This window comes from Emydura macquarii, unplaced genomic scaffold (genome assembly GCF_026122565.2).
Source record: "Emydura macquarii macquarii isolate MOO-44397 ecotype Brisbane River unplaced genomic scaffold, CSIRO-AGI_Emac_v2 contig_1644, whole genome shotgun sequence".
Classification (NCBI taxonomy): Eukaryota; Metazoa; Chordata; order Testudines; family Chelidae; genus Emydura; species Emydura macquarii.
This window is the reverse complement of record NW_027131781.1, coordinates 6,235,913-6,252,211: the sequence shown is the minus strand read 5'-3', so window position 1 is coordinate 6,252,211 and position 16,299 is coordinate 6,235,913. Positions and strand designations below refer to the sequence as shown.

Sequence of the window (16,299 nt, the reverse complement as noted above, 5' to 3'; positions counted from 1 at the left end):
GCACCTTCCACACGTCACTTCCGCTTACCTGTGTAACGGGCATGGGCCTCAGCTCCCCAGCCAGCAGCTTCGCCTCCACACCGTTACCTAGCAGATGAAAACCGCCCCCCGCACAAGCGACCTGGTTTTGCTGAGGGCCTCCCGGCGGCCGATGTGCTTCTGAGCAGCTGCACACGGGCAGCGTTGTCTTTAAATGACTGAGCGTGCCTCTCCAGCTGGCTTCCCCCCCTCTTATCTCTCAGTCACAGCCTTGACATTCAGTCAACAGAAAGTTCTTTGGCTGCCTCTCGATAGCATCTTGTCTCTCCGCAACCGCCCTACAAAGAGCACTCAAGAGCCTTGGTAAAGAGGCGGCTGGCAACAGACTCCACCTCCTTCAAAACCCATCTCCCCTCCTCTCTTCTCAGTGCTCAGATTCTGCTCTCAGCTGCGGCTCTCCACCGCCTCCTCTATTTCTAATCGTATGCCAGGTTGGCTCAGCCGTGCATGAGCATTAGCTGTCCCCCAGCTCGTTAGACATCTCTCCGCTACCAACGTTTAGACCCTGAACGGCGGAGACACATGACTCCCGCCAGAAGGCAGAGAGAGGAGGGCAAAAGGGGAGGTTCTGAACCAAGACTGGCACATGGACTGATGTGAACGCATCTCCGCACTGGACCCGGCGCAGCGTACACACGGCTGAGCTATTCCCGGTCCTCACCTTCCTTCGTGAGCAGAGTCCACATGTCGTCGGGCTGCGTGTTGTTTGCATTGTACAGGATGACGTACTCCACGATGATGCCATTGGGTTCGACGGGAGGACACCAGTGCAGCTGCACGGCGTATGGGTTGATTGGATGCAGCCTGAGGTCAGACGGAGGAGTCGACGGCCCTGAAGAGTCAAAGGAGATGGCTAACAGCCACACACGTGCCACAGAAACAGAAGTGGAAGTGGCCAAAGCTCAGCTCTTTGGGCACCTCCAATTTGGTCCCCCAAAAGTGGGTACGTGCCAAAGTTGCACTTGGAGGCAGGAGCCAGATGTGCACCAGAGGGATCTGCAAACGCCAGACAGACACGAGCCTACTTTGGTGGATGCAAACGGTGCAAAACCAGGGCTGATCATGGTATACTTGGGTGTGCTATCTGCAGTCCAAACAAAGGGGAGTTTGTCTGTCTTGGCCAGCGGGCTAAGGAGTAGCAGGAAAACACGAGTGCAGCTGCACAGCTCAGTAACAGAGACAGCATTAAAACACGCTGAAGCTTTTCTTGTCTTCTGGCAAGGAATCCTCCTAGCCCCAGGCACCCGTTTTGCTTTTAATTCTCCCTCCCGCAAAGCTCTCTTATCACCACCGCTGGCTCAGGAGAGCCGGATGTGACCCACCCTCCGAAGTCTGTTAACCCCATTCCCAAGGCAGCCGCTGGAGGTTGCTATAGAATGGGAGTGGGTATCCCCAGACTTCCCAGCACTAGCAGCGCCTGCCAGTGCTCTCAGGGCAGGGCGGAGTGGGAGGCTTGAACTCTTGCCGCTGTCTCTACACACCACGCTGGGCCCAACCGCTCTCATATCTGCTAGGGTTAGTCGGGACCCGTCGCTCAAAGCAACCCACGCTCAATTCCTCATCAGAAAGCAGGATTTCTCAGGGGAAAAATCCCTCCCTAAAAACAAAAGAAAACCCCAAACTGAAATAAACACATTTGCCCCGATTCTTATCAACCGCTTCTCTTGACTTCTGCTTCCATGCCTCTCCGCTCACAAAGCAAAGTGCAATGGAGGCATCTCTTCATTGTGCTTTGCACAGGCTCTCGTCTTTTCAAATGGCTCTCAGCTTCCATTTGTGCAGAAGAGGACTGAGGGGCGACAAGTGACAGCCCGGCAGACACCTGAGCATTTCATCGCACAAACGAAAGAGATTCACAATAAATACATTCCGTCTGCCCACTGCGTGCACGGAGGGAACAAAAGAACTGGCAGCTGAAAACGGCCTTTCGAGATTCACATCACTGCTCCACTAATCAGGGAGCGTTCAGCGAGGTTTGGAATTTATTTTCACCGCGAGGTGTTACTTACGGTCTGGAAGGGTGAATCTCTCCACCACACTGCCGAACGGCCCATCAATCCCAAGACCATTAGACTGAACTGCAAACTCATACTTGGTGTAGGGTTTCAACCCGCTGATGAGAATATCTTCATCAGAACTGCCAAAAAACACAGACACCCAGGACAGATTAATGTAGGCTGGGGTGTCCCAACGACAACCGTCTCAGCAACCTGCCAGGACCACGGCGGCCAGAAAAGTTGTGGGTGCAATGGAACACATCATAGCTGCAGTTCTCCCGACTCTCATGATTCTATCAAAAGTCTCACCATCTTTCATATGTTTCTTAAAGTCCAAGCTCCGGGAATCATGGGATTATGTGAGAGTCACGGCTTCCGTTTAAAAAAAAAAGAGTATGTTTCTAGCCTTCATGGTTATTCGTTGATCTATTATTTGCTTGCAGAGAAAAGCTTGAAAACGTGACCCCGTTAACACCTCAAAATCCAAAAGGCAAACATACAAGCCACCCCAAATGTATTATATTCTTTAAATGTCATGATTTTTAAACCAAAACCCCATTTTGGGGGAGCCTGATGAGTCATGATTTTTGAATATTTGGGGCTGGCAACACTACAGCTGGCTTGATCCTTAATATACAGATATGGGAACTACAGATTCCAGCATGGGGGGCTGGCCCCTACAAATCAAGAGGGAAGATTGCTGACTAAGACCCGCTTTCTCCTGTGCCCCATCTCTGTGTTTCAAGACAAGGACAGCTCTCTAGCAGCTGCTTTTTGCTCACCCCTGATTTAGAACTGAGCAAACTCATACAAGCCCGAGGCCCATGTGGCCTGGACACAGAAAGCGGTGAAGTTGGGGAACCACCAAACGGTGTGTTTTCCCCACGTATTTCTCCTGCGTGTTTGTTTTCTTTCCAAGAAGGAAGCCGTTTTGTCGCTCAGCCCGTTGTGTGACACTCTCACCTTGTGTAGTAAGTGACGAGAGAGGCGTTTTTCAGTCCCCAAGGGCTGAACCGCACGGTGTAATTGACGATCTTGACAGTTGTGAAGTCTGGTTTCTTCCATCTGAGCCAAATGGAGGTTGAACTGTTGGACTCTGCATAGACATGGGCCGGGGGTAGTGGGGGGCCTTTCTGAACTGGAGGGTCTATGGTACACAAAGGAAGAAGAAATACGCAAGTATAAGTGGCATGGGAGAGAGAAGAGCAGTCATTTCTGATGACTCGAGAGGCAGGGGGGCCCAGTGGTTAGAGCACTAGCCTGGGGCATGGGAGACCTGGGTTCAATTCTCTATTCTGCCACAGGCTTCCTATGTGACCATGGGCAAGTCACTTAGCCTCTTTCTGCCTCAGTTGGGGATAGCAGCCGTGCCCTGCCTCACAAGGGTGCATGAGGATAAATACATTAAAGATCGTCAGGTGCTCAGATACAATGGTACAGGGCAACATAAGGAGCATGAATAGATAGAATATGCTTTGAGGATCACAAGAATAGCTTAATTTTCACTCCTAGGGGAAACAAATAACAAAACTGACACATATGTCTGTATGATTATTAGTTATCTGTATTACCATAGTGCCCAGGAGCCCTGGTCATGGACCAGGACAACACTGTGCTAGGTGCTGTACAAACAAGACCATCCTAGCAACGTCTGACCACATTGTGGCCAAATTCATACTGGTTTGCCACCCTTACAAACAAATTTTATTGCGCTTGCAAAATCCTGTACGGTACATTCACCTTATTAATGTTTTGTATTACAACAGGCCCTAGAGGTCCCACCGTGCCAGGTGGGGTATCAACACTGAGTAAGAGACAGTCCAGCCTCAAAGAGCTTAACATCTAAACAGACAACGGGAAGGAGCGGAAAGAGAGACCCAGAGAGATGAATTAACTTGCCTGCTAGCATACAACAGATTGGTGTCCGAGCTGGAATAGAACCCAGGTCCCCAGAGGGCCACTCTTGTGCCCTTTCAAAACACAGCAGAGGCGGTTTGGTTTTAACTTTGCCATCTGGATCTGTACAATATAACCTAGCGCTATCTTGCACATCCAGCACAGCTCCCACCGTGTTTCTCGGAAAGGGTTGCAGTGCGGGGGAGGGATCACAGCCATCTGAGTTCAGTGGCGGTAGAAAGAGAGCGTGAGGACATTCCTTCCCCCCCTCCCGAGATGCCTTCCTATGAATAATTAAGGTCACATTGGGCTGAGCACTCCAGCCGGCGCCAAGAAACGCTTTTCGGTGGCCCACCTCTGGAAATCCTGATGGCACCCATAATTCTCAGTGGAGAATGATTAGGTGGGACACCAGTGCTAGAGCATGACTGATGTCTCCCTTTAGTTCCTTCACGGCTGCCTCCATATCTTTGTCCCGGTCACTCTTTAAGAACCACTGGCAGAGCAGCACATGCAAGCAGAAGGTAGTGGTTGAAATAGCTAAGAAGGGCCCTCGAAAGTCACAGAGATGTTTCTTACCTACTGCCGTCACTGGCGGCTTTTCCGTTTTGCCCTTCCATACAGCTGCGTAGCCATCTTCATGCTTATTGAATGCCACCAGCTTCACCTCATAGAGTCTTCCAGGGGCTGGAAAAATCAACACGGCTTTGGATTGCGAAAATCACTTTTTGCAATGAAGCCACTCAGCAGAAGTTAATCTTCACCCAAGCATCTCAACAGAGCTGCAGTGGCTTAAAACAATTCTGATACCCCCCCGCTCCCCCCTCTGGATTTATTTTTTTCCATGTTCAAATATTAGCTAATTCATCAAGATGCAACAACCCTACAAAGTATTATCCTCCCCTTTTTACAGCTGGGGAAACCAAGGCCAAGAGAGGCAAGGTGACTTCCTCAGGGTCACAGATTGAGTCAGTGGCAGAGCGAGCATAATAAGAACTCAAGACTTCCTGACCCCTCAGTGCTATGCGCCTGCCTCTATCATTGAAAGTCCAGTAGAGCCTCAAGAGTTATGATCACCAGAGTCACAAACCACACACCTCGTCACGCAATCAGGCTGCAGTAGAGACCACAAAAAAAAGGCAAATACAGGACAGTACTGTGTTAAACATAAACTACTAAAAAAATATAGGGAAAGCAGCGTTTTTCTTCTGCATAGTAAAGTTTCAAGGCTGTATTAAGTCAATGTTCAGTTACAAACTTTTTAGTCACGAACATTTCAAAGTTATGACCAACCTCCATTCCTGAACTGTTCGGAGTTCTGAGGTTCTACCATAGCATCGTGTTGCATTAAAGCTTCACCGTGAGATGCTCCCACAGTGCAAGATGACTGTTTAAGAGTTGTTTGGCGAGCTATGAATGTCCTGCAAGCACTGGAGTCGGATTATCCTGAAAAGTTTCTCTCTCCCACACCCCTACCCACACGTGCTGGAGCTGACCGTCCAAAGTAAACAAAAGTGTTGCACTGATTTATCCTGGTAATTCAACGACACCCTAGCAAATCTACAAAACGTCGTGGGCCCCATTTTCCAATCGCCCTCTAATTATGCAGAGGGCCCTTCAGTGGCCCCTGAGCCTGGTGGGTGAACTCTCCAAGCCACTCATTGTGTCACTGTTTCTGTAACCTCTGCTCAGGTTCCTGTTCCTGTATTCTGAGCAGAAGGATACATTATACAACCACTTGGGGAAATTTTTAAAGACTTGGTGCTGGATCCTGCAATTCCTTGCACCCTGGAAACGTCCGTGAAAGTCGAGAGTTTTTGGTGCCCTCAGAAGCACGGGATCCGTTCTCCGTTTCAAGGGCAGTTCTTCCACTGACCCCAAACGGGGGTATAGGAAAAGGCCCAGAATGTCTCCCAGCAGCATTAGCTGGGCTTGACTTAGTTCCTAAAACGGACACCAAAATTAGCTCCAACAGTCCAAAAGGCTGTTGCAAAGGTTGCCTGCCTCTTTCTTCTTGTCTTTCACAAACCAGAACTCTCTTCTGCCGTGTTGGGGGACATTTTAGCAGGGATGTTTAGTCAAGGAAACTACTTAAAAGATTCAAAGTTTTTAAATAGAGAGAAACTGGCAATTATCTTTCTGGACATCTAGTCCCTTGTTCCGAAAGGCACTGAAAGCAGCCCCTAACCTTTTTGGTTCCCGCGTCTGCATTTAGTTGATGAAGTTTGTTAATTAGGGATGTGCCTATTCTTTCCCTGCCCCGATGGCTCCCTGGCTTCCTTGCTGTGCCAATGGAAGCAGCACAAAGCCTGTCTTACGGATGCCAATTTTATTATTACTGCTCCAATTATGCTCCCAGGGCCTATTGGTGCCAATTACCCAAAAGGTGCTCCAAAGGCTGCCTCGGCTTCACAATCCATGGTCACGTTTGGAATCTAAAAACAGTTCATCCACATTTTTCTTGCTGAAAGCCTCCCCAAAGCAAACAGAGTTTTGTCTCCCTGCGAGGCCGCCTGGGCGTTGCACTGTGATGCAAACAGACTGGCTGACCTTGTATTCATGCCTCCGCTGACCAAAGAAGAGCCTCTGAATTCCACTGAGGCAGAGGTGATCACTGTTGGACTACAGAGTCGCTGAGTTCTCAGGCTCAGAGGAATGTAACCGATCGACGGCCCCGCTCTCTGTAACGCTCGCTCAGAGTTTCGCTTTGTGCTTTATTTTCTCAGCTTCACAAAGGCTTCAGAGAGGAACCCTGGGAAATGAGTCTGTTCTGGGTGGGGGAGAGTCAGGGCAATAAGGAAGATTTTGCAAAATGCCGATGCCCACAGCAGACAACCTGCCTTGGAAGAAACAGCAGGAAGACAGGAAGGAAAGGCCAGGTCTCACTGTGTCTGAATCTACCGTTAACACAGTAACTCTGCAGTAATGATTTTTTCCTTTTAAGCATCATGGACAAAATTTTACAGAAGTGAAAGCCTGAAGTCAGGCTTCTAAATCCACATTTAGGCACTTAAATAAGTGGCCAGATTTCCAGAAGTGCGAGTATGCAGCAGATCCCACGGACATTGCTAGTTGCAGCAGGACGCTCAGTACTTACCTAGGAATTACCAGACTGGATCAGACCTGAGGTCCATTTAGCCCAGTCTGTGAGAGTGGCCAGCACCAGATGCTACAGAGGAAAGTGCAGGAAACCCCACAGCAAGCCGAAGTGGGATAATCTGCTCCTCAGCCTGACCTCGAATAGAGATTGTGAAACACAAGGCTTAATACTGCAAACAAAGCTTCTGGCAGTTATGATTCTGACCATCAGTTTTTACCACTTGTGCAAACTAGTAGCTGGGATTTGTACCTGCAACCCCTTGCGCACGAATCCGGATCATTTCCACTGCACCCCTGAAAATCAGGCCATGCTGGATTTTGAAGGCTTGGTTTAGGCTCCTGCTTTTTATAATCTGGGCCCAGAAGTTCAATATCTGAAAGCTTCCAGACTAAGTTTTATCAACTTGTCAAGATTTTCTATCAAAGCCAGCAGGCAGAGTGAAAGCAGATATGTTTTGTTGCATCCCCTCAAATATGTATATGCCTATATTAAATATATCCAGAATAATCTAGTCCATATTTCAAATATGGGGCCTGAATGACTGTAATATTTCCAATACACCAAATATATAGTTGCATTCATTTTACTAAGTGCTCATTTGGGCCCTGACTCTCCCAACCTCAGGCCTTGTCTACACTAGAAAGCGTTGTCAACGGAAGATACAGTGTTGCTTAAAAAGCACTGTAATTACAACGCTTGTGCCTGTCCCCACAGCACTCATTGTGTCGCCGAAGTGCGTCCACACTTGGCGCTCTAGCATCGACAGCGAGAGAGCAGTGCACTGTGGGCAATTATCCCACTGTGCAACTCACCACCTTGTGCTGCTAGGCGTTGTGGGAAGGCGGAGATGCAGTGCATCATGGGTGCGGACTCAACGCCCCGTGATGCAGTCTTTTCTATCCTGTTTTCCATGGGTTTCCGACTGTGTTTTGCGGCATTTTTCAATGGCCCCAGTTTCCCGAGCGCCCGCCATCTCTATCTGAAAGGATGGATCCTGCACTGTTCTCCACTGTTGTCGTCTGCGTTCTGAACACATCGCGTCTGCTCATGCAGCATAACATGAGCTCCCAATCGGCACCTGACCTGCTGTGCGCCATGCAAACAAACAATGCTGGATTACCGTTTGCATTCACAGAGCATCTGCACATAGTGCACTGCCGTTTTTGGGAACGTGAAAGAAGCACTGAGTGGTGGGATGATGAGCAGTGGTTGCAGAACTGCGCAAAGCCACCTTCATGGAACCCCCTGTGCGCTCAACCCCTGCCCTGTGGTGCAAGGACACCAGAATGAGAGCTACCCTCTCGGTGGAGAAGCGTGTGGCGATCGCTGTGTGGAAGCTGGCAACTCCAGACTGCTACCCATCGGTCGCTAATCACTTTGGAGTCGGGAAGTCTAACGTTGGAGCTGTGTTATCGCAAGTGGGCAGGGCCATTAATCGTGTTCTGATACAAAGGCCTGTGAGTCTTGGAAATGTGTGTTAAATAATGGATGGCTTTGCAGCAGTAGGATTCCCTAACTGTGGCGGGGCGATAGATGGCACATGTCTGAATTTTGGCGCCGGACCATCTTGTGATGGAGTACATCAATAGAAAGGGGTATTTCTCTATGGTATTGAAGGCACTTGTGCATCACTGTGGGTGTTTCACTGACATCAACGCGGGTTGCTCAGGGAAGGTTCATGACACTCGTATCTTCAGGAACAGTGGCCTGTACAGAAAGCTGCAAGCAGGGACTTTCTTTCCAGACCAAAAGATTCCGATGGGGGATGTTGAAATGCCCATAGTGATCCTGAGAGACCCAGCATACTCCTTACTGACATGGCTCATGAAACTTTATACGGGCAACCTGGATAACAGCAAGGAGTGCTTCAATAACAGGTTGAGCAGGTGCTGAATGATCGTTGAACGTGTGTTTGGCAGATTAAAAGTTTGCTGGTGATGCCTTTATGGGCCAGTTAGACCTAAATGAGGAAAATATTCCCATGGTTATAGCTATCTGCTGTGTGCTCCATAATATTTGTGAAGCCAAGGGTAAAATATTTTCACCTGGGTGGATTGCAGAGGTGGATCGGACTATTAGAGGGGCACAATAGGGGGCCATTCGAATCAAGGAGATCTTGAAGAACTATTTTGACAGTGAACACCAATAAGGTGTCTTTGTAAACAGCCCTATGCCATGCCATGACTGCTATCCAGCTTGCAATGTGTATCAATGTGAGGTGCAACCACCATGTGCAAGAGACAAATAAAGATTACTTATTTTACACAGAGTATGTCTTTATTAAATAACAATTATTCACAACACACACAAAAAGCTAGGCTGAATGGAAGAAAGCAGTGAGGGGCAGTAAGAGCTACGACAGCTGGGTGTAAGTCCAGCTATCATTCTGGACGCTGTCTGAAGAGGTGGAGTGAACAGGGTACCGAGACGGGCTGGGAATTTGGAAGAAATGTGTGGGTGGAATTTGGGGAGGGCATGGAAAACAGCCCTGTATTGGCTACAAGAGGGGGGTGAGCATGCATGAATTCAGTCTGCAGCATTATGAGTGACTTTAGCAGCTCCGTTGGCTCCTCCATGGCTTTTGTCATGTGCTCATGACCTGCTATCACTCGCTCCTAGTTTTCCTTCCTCTCCTGCCTATCAATTTTCTGATTTTCGGACAGTCTCCATGCTCTTTTTTCTTTTTTTTTCCCCCTCCTCAAAGGACTGGAGGAGTTCTTGGAACATCTCCTTTTTGCTCCTCCATGGTCATTTTCTTATCAGGCGCAGGCACTTGGCAGGTGTGGAGGGGTTTCCCGTCAAGGGCAAATCTGGTGAAGCACAACAAACAATGAACAGAAGCATGATTGTCAGTGCACTAACAACATTGATTCACTACTGCAAAATACACCTCTTTCTCACTGTCACCTAGCAAGTGCACGGCTCGACGATCAACCAGGGCATGGTGAGTTGTGCTTGGAGGGGGGCCCTCAAGCTGGGGTAAAGGTTCTGGGTGGTTGTTTGGGATATTGATGCAGATAGATCAGGACAAAATTTCAAACTGTGCCACCATTTTCCACAGGTGGGGGCCGTAGAAGCCAATATCTCACTCCTGAGAGTAAGGAGGGGTGCTAGGGTGCATCTCCTCCATGCGAGCAGCTTTAAACCGGGTCCCTATGGTGCTCGCCTACGTGCCACTTTGGTCCCTGGACAAATGATTGCTGGCTGGCGTGGGAAAGTTTCCTACAAGGGGGAAGAAACAAAGCTCTGCCGAGGAATCTCCAGCAGGCGATTGGCAAGTACTTCCAGGAAAGTTTCCTAGAGATCTCTCTGGAGGATTCCTGTGAAATCTCAGTGTGAATTAACACACTTTGCCACTCACTGCCTAGCTGAACTGGGGAATGAGAAGCACACGCAAACACAGCGACTCTTGTGCTTTCTATCCCGTCAACTAGCTGCGTAATGCAACAAAGCAAAGGACAGCTGCACCTCATGTAACCGAGCATCATCAGCTCAAAAAAATCACTTACCCGAGATTCCCTCTCCTGCATCCTGCACACTAGAGCTGGAGGGCTGGGACTGTCTCGAACCCTGTAGTAATAGTGAAGTACTCCTTTTGTTGATGTACTCCATTGCAAGAGGGTCCGGGGCCAAAATTGGGACATGCGTGCTATCTATTGCCCCGCCACAGTTAGGGAAACCCATCGCTGCGAAGCCGTCTGCTATTTCACGCACATTTCCAAGACGCACAGTCCTTCGTGGCAGAGTGCAATCAATGGCCCTGCACGCTTGCGATAACACAGCTCCAACGGTGGACTTCCCGACTCCAAACTGATTAGTAACCGACGGGTAGCAGTCTGGAGTTGCCAGCTTCCACATGGCAATCGCCAGGCGCTTCTCCACCGAGAGGGCAGCTCTTATTCTTGTGTCCTTGCGCTACAGGGCAGGGGTGAGCTTTGCACAGCGTCTCATGAAGTGGCTTTGCGCATTTGGAAGTTCTGCAGCCACTGCTCATCATCCCAGACCTGCATAATGATGAGATCCTACCACTCCGTGCCTGTTTCACACACCCAAAAGCGGCAGTGCACCATGTGCAGATGCTTCGTGAATGCACACAGTAATCCAGCGTGGTTTGTTTGCATGGCACACAGCAGGTCAGGCATCTCGGATTCCTGTTCCACCTGGGAACTCATGATATGCTGCACGACCAGCCGCGATGTGTTCAGAACACTCACAACGGTGGAGAGCAGTGCAGGATCCTTTCACGTAGAGATGACACGTGCTCAGGAAAATGGGGCTGTTGAAAAATGCTGTGAAAAGCAGTCGGAAACCCATGGACTGACTGGACAGAAATCACTGCACCATGGGACATTGAGCCCGCACCCATGATGCACTGTGATCCCCTCCACCTTCTCACAACCCCTAGCAGCACAAGGTGGCGAGCTGCACAGAGGGATAGCTGCCCACAGTGCACTGCTCTCACTGTCAAAGCCAGCGCACCAAGTGTGGATGTGCTTCGGCGATGCAATGCGTGCTGCACGGACAAGCACAAGCGTTGTCATTACAACACTTTCTAATCATCGCTGTAACTTGCGGCGACACAACTTTCTAGTGTAGACAAGGCCTAAATCACAGCCCTGATCGTTGCATTCTGTCACCGGTGACTAACTGCTAGAACCAGACCTAGAATGTCTATTGAAATCAATGGGAGTTGTGGAGCTCAGCACTTCTCAGGGTTAAGCCCTAAATGACAGACTTGTGTTGACTACAATGTTCTATTGCTCCCTTTGCCTGTGCAATGATTTTTCTGACTCTCTTCCCTACTTTCATACTTCACAGTTCCTTATCCCACCCCTAGTCTCAGCTGTATCTTAACTGCAATATTCTCTCCAAGTGCCCGAGGTCTAGATCGCGCAATGTTTACTCACACAAGTAACCGCGACAAAATCAACGCCTACTTGTGCGAGTGAGCACACACCAGTGTCAGGGTTTCAGTCAGGCCTTAAATTAGCAAGCTCGTACTTCAAACCTTGATGTGTTTTCACTTCTTTTTACACTCCCCTGCCTGCCCCACCAATTTTGTATTCTCAGCATACACAAGGACCGTCTACCCCTTTCCTTTTCCACGCACCCAGGAGCATGTCATTCAAAAGAAAAGAAGAAGAGGACGCCCCCAACTGGGAGACATGTCAGACTCTTCATGAAGTTACGATAGCTAATCCACATCAGCCCCATCATAAGGAAACCATCAGGAGATGATTGATGCCCAAATTTAAGGAAGTAATTATGGATGAACAAGTGATGTACTGAGCACGGATGTGCCAGAACATTTGGAACCAATTCAAATAATTCCTGAGCTCTCTCTTCACTGGTTTGTCAGTGGGAAGGACAGTATCTGATGTTCACATGTGGCTTCCCCAGTGCAATAATTACAGATCTAAATTCTTCAGAGTGACTTGTAACTGTTAACACCCCCTAAGCGCTATGAATAGACATAACTGTAATGTGATTCTAGAGGGGGAAGTTTATATAGTGGTGACACAAGTTAGCCTCCCTGGTCCCATATACTGACTGTTATACCATCCATAAGATATGTTGGGTGTGTAAATCAAAGTAGCATTAACACTCAGACTGCTGTTTCAACAGCTGGCCTTTGTCAACAAAGCAAAAGGCTCCGGTACACGGGTCCAGAACCTCAGCTGGTGAAGATCAGCATAACTGCACTGGCTTCAAGGAAGTTACGCTGATTTGACACTACCTGAAGATCAGTTGCATGGAGTCCCATGTATTGTAGCTCTGGGTCTAGTAGTTACAGGACATGACGATTACAAGGGTGAGGTGTGGGGCGGAGGAGGGAACCAGTCAAAGCAGGAGATTCCTATTTCAAGAGTAGCTGTGGCATGACTGATTTCTTATCAGTTAGTTAGTTAACTCTTTACCGTGGTCACATGCTATAGAGAGAGCCGATTGTAGCAAATGCTTACAAGCATCTTGTTATCTAAAGTTGTCTTTCAGTTCTGATTGTGGTTATTATCCCTGCTGTGACTCAGACTCATTCTCTGACCAAGAGCATGACATCTATTTGCCTCAATTTTTCCCCTCTGTAAAATGGGGAAAATAATACCAACCTGAGAGAAGAGTGGTGAGGATTAATTCATGGCTGTATTTTAATCTGGAGCAGACATCTCAGGTGCTTTTTAACCTTAAGTAACATTCAAACTTGGCTGCATCAGAGAAGTTCTTACAACTACGTAGGTAGGGACAGATAATTGTTCTGACCTGAATTTTTAGATAAGAATGTAGGATACACCAACAATTTCAATTTGTGCTTCACCAGATATAATTGAATCACTGCTCTGATCTGTCACTACAGTAGCTTTCAGGAGTTTCAGCATTTTAAATTCAAGCATTTAACAAACTCCACTTTGAAAATACCTCGGATACTGCACTGACAGGTGATCTGAAAGAGACAGAGATTAATTTCTGCTCCCCCTAGTTTTTCAGAACACTCAGGCCTGCCACAATTTGGACAAAGAATGACACGCTGGGCGGAGCTTTAGAACTCCTGGGCATTCAGCAGACTCGGTAAGATGCAATGGTGCACCTGAAGGTCTTGCAGCCAAATAACTCTGCCCCTTCTTCCAAGGTCTCAATCGTGACCTCCTTGCACTGCAAGGTGGAATCGCGGTGCCAGTGTGCATTGGTAAGAAATAGACCTAACCAGCTAACCTAGTCGAGTTAACTCATACTGCTTCACTTTCTTCTTTAGCTTGATGGGCCCCACAGCCCAGCTCTCTTCTTCAGTGCCGTCAGAGGGGTTTTCGTCACTTGACTCCTCTGTGTCCACTTCCCGGTAGTACAGTTTGTAGCCTGAAATCTGGGCGTGGTTGGCTGGGGGCTGCCATGTGACCAGGAGGGATTCCATCCTCGCTCGGACTTTTAATTCTGTCGGGGCAAACGGAACTAGAAAAACAAGAGGCAAGAAACCCACACTTCAGTGACTCCTCAGCATTTCCTTGCTTTGCTAAGGGGCTCCCTTCTCTCCCCCCCTGAAGGACAGGAAGGGGATGTGCCCCTGATGTCACAGAGAGGAGCTGGGATGATTCTATCACTGCACTGGCCATCCAGATGAACACGGAATAATAGAACTGATGTTCATCTACATAACGAAGTGGTGCAGTCTAGCAGTTAGAGCTGGAGACTTGGCTCTTCTGTAGTGGGATGGGGTTTGCCTGCCCTATTTTGAGTTAGCTACAGCACCACCTTTACCTGCTGCTGTCCACTGGCCCTGCCTTCATCTCTGCATGTCGATTTTGTCTACCCACTTCCAAACTTGGCCACACTCATTTTTCATGAGCCCTTGCTTTTCAGCTGCAGCCTGAGGAAGATCTGGGAGGTGTGAGGAGATGGACCCCTCTTCAATGCACCCAGTAGCCTGGGACGGGGGAAAACCTTCTGGTTCCCTATAATAAATGGAAAGGGAGGGGACGGGTTCTGGTGTGACTGGGACCTACAATTCCCTAGTGTAGACACAACCTATGTGGCGTTGGGTAAGTCAGCTGCTCTAACTGCCTCAGCTTCCCCATCTGTGAAATGGGGATCCTGGTACTGACCTCCCCCCCTCACAGGCGTGCTGTTACAAGCCCCCTGCTAAGAGAAGGAGCTATGCAGACCCCACCAAGCCCCGTACCGTGCGTTTGGTTGTCCCGGTCAGGTGTACGATGCTGCATCCACTCCGAAGGGGCTCCATACCCTGCACTGGTGCTGGCTGCGATGCGCACTTTATAGACTTTATTGGGATGGAGTGAGTCAAGGGTAATTTGCGTCTCATTCGCACCCACCTCGGTGGAGGAGATCTGATCTGCTGGAGCCAAGGGAACACGTTAGACGTCTTTATTCCAACCATGGTGAATTTACCCCTGTGCAGAGGGCCAGCAGTGTGAGATCTGTGCTACAAATAAGCTTAGGTCAGACTTACCTGGTGAATTGTGCCGGCCTTCTGCCCAGTGGCGAATTCCCCGCCCCCGCCCCCCATGTCACATGACATCGCGATGATGGTTTATAAATAGAGATTGAAACCGTGAATCAGCAATCCCTTTACTGCTTCCATTCTGGGTCACATTCAGAACTGAAGGGATCTGCGATCCTCATCTCTCTCTCTCTCTCTCTCTCTCACACACACACACACTTCCAGTCTGGATCCAGCTGAAACCATGAGTCAGTGGGAACCTGGCAGAAACCGCACAACAGCAGCTGATGGGGTGAAATTTCCACCATTGCAGATAGCAGACATCTCAAGACAGCAGCTGACATCTTGGGCCATAAGCTCAGAAGGGCACCTGGTGAGATTTTGGTGCCATCCACTCTGTAGCCAAGTGCTAGCCTTAATTCACTGATGTGAACCAAGAAGCTTAGCTCTGAGTGATGGCCCTTCAAATCCAGCCTAAACCTAATTCAGGCCCACGTGTGAACACTCCCTCCTCAGATCATCTCTGTTATAAGGTGCAATCAGCTGAAGGTTTAAACGGAGCCTGGTCGGAGATTTCCACTGGGGCTGCAACGATCAGCTGTGCTAGAGATTCAACCAGTGGTCCTATGGTTAATGCCAAGGTCATGTTTAAAGGATTCATCCTGCTCGGCAGCTAAACAGGAAGACCGTGTCTACGCTGCAGTCGGGAGCTGTGTTTCCCAGCACAGGTAGACAGGACGTGGGATAGTTCCTGCACTAAAAACAGCAGTGTGGAAGCTGCAGCTCCGGCAGCCGTTCAGGCTGGCTGCCCACGTGCAAGCCCGCCCGACCCCGTGTCCAAACTCAGGTGGCTAGCCTGAACGGCCAGCCATGCTGCAAATCCACGCGGTTATTTTTAGCGCACCAGCACTGTGGGGTTCTCTATCCCCTCCTTAGCAAAAGAGATTACATCCTGGAGGGGAGCAACTGCAGTGCGAGGATTGCTTTCGGTGCAGGACGCCGGCGCAAAGGAGAAAATGCCCCTGTCCCCACGGAAGGTTTCTTGTACTGGCTAACACTGTATATAAAACCAGAGAAAGCCGAAACCTGGCAAAGGTAGTTACATGGGCTTGTGAAGGAAAATAATTGTTTGCTTGACCACAGTTACTCCATTTTAGTTGTTTTTAGTGTTCTGCTTTCTGTTGAAATCACCCACCCCCTCCTCTTCTCCATTGTTTTTATGGTGCTTATCTCTGCCAAGGTCAGAGAGAGAGATTAACAGGAGAAATGAGGAGTCAGCCTTAAGTAATTTTTGCTTTCTCTTCAGTCTTGGGAAATAG

The 16,299-nt window shown here is 48.9% G+C and overlaps 1 protein-coding gene across 3 annotated transcripts in view; it reads right to left on the bottom strand.

The window, feature by feature from the left end:
* IGDCC4 (immunoglobulin superfamily DCC subclass member 4) overlaps positions 1–16,299 on the bottom strand; it is a 174,407-nt gene that overhangs the window by 27,193 nt on the left and 130,915 nt on the right. For 2 of the 3 annotated variants that reach the window (XM_067555562.1, XM_067555564.1), the window contains 6 exons: positions 14,702–14,875; positions 13,741–13,974; positions 4,512–4,619; positions 3,000–3,183; positions 2,049–2,176; positions 701–871 (listed from right to left, as the gene is read on the bottom strand). In XM_067555562.1, coding sequence (XP_067411663.1) covers positions 701–871; positions 2,049–2,176; positions 3,000–3,183; positions 4,512–4,619; positions 13,741–13,974; positions 14,702–14,875 — 999 coding nt within the window. The remainder of the gene's footprint in view (positions 1–700; positions 872–2,048; positions 2,177–2,999; positions 3,184–4,511; positions 4,620–13,740; positions 13,975–14,701; positions 14,876–16,299) is intronic. The other variant, XM_067555563.1, reaches the window with a different exon arrangement.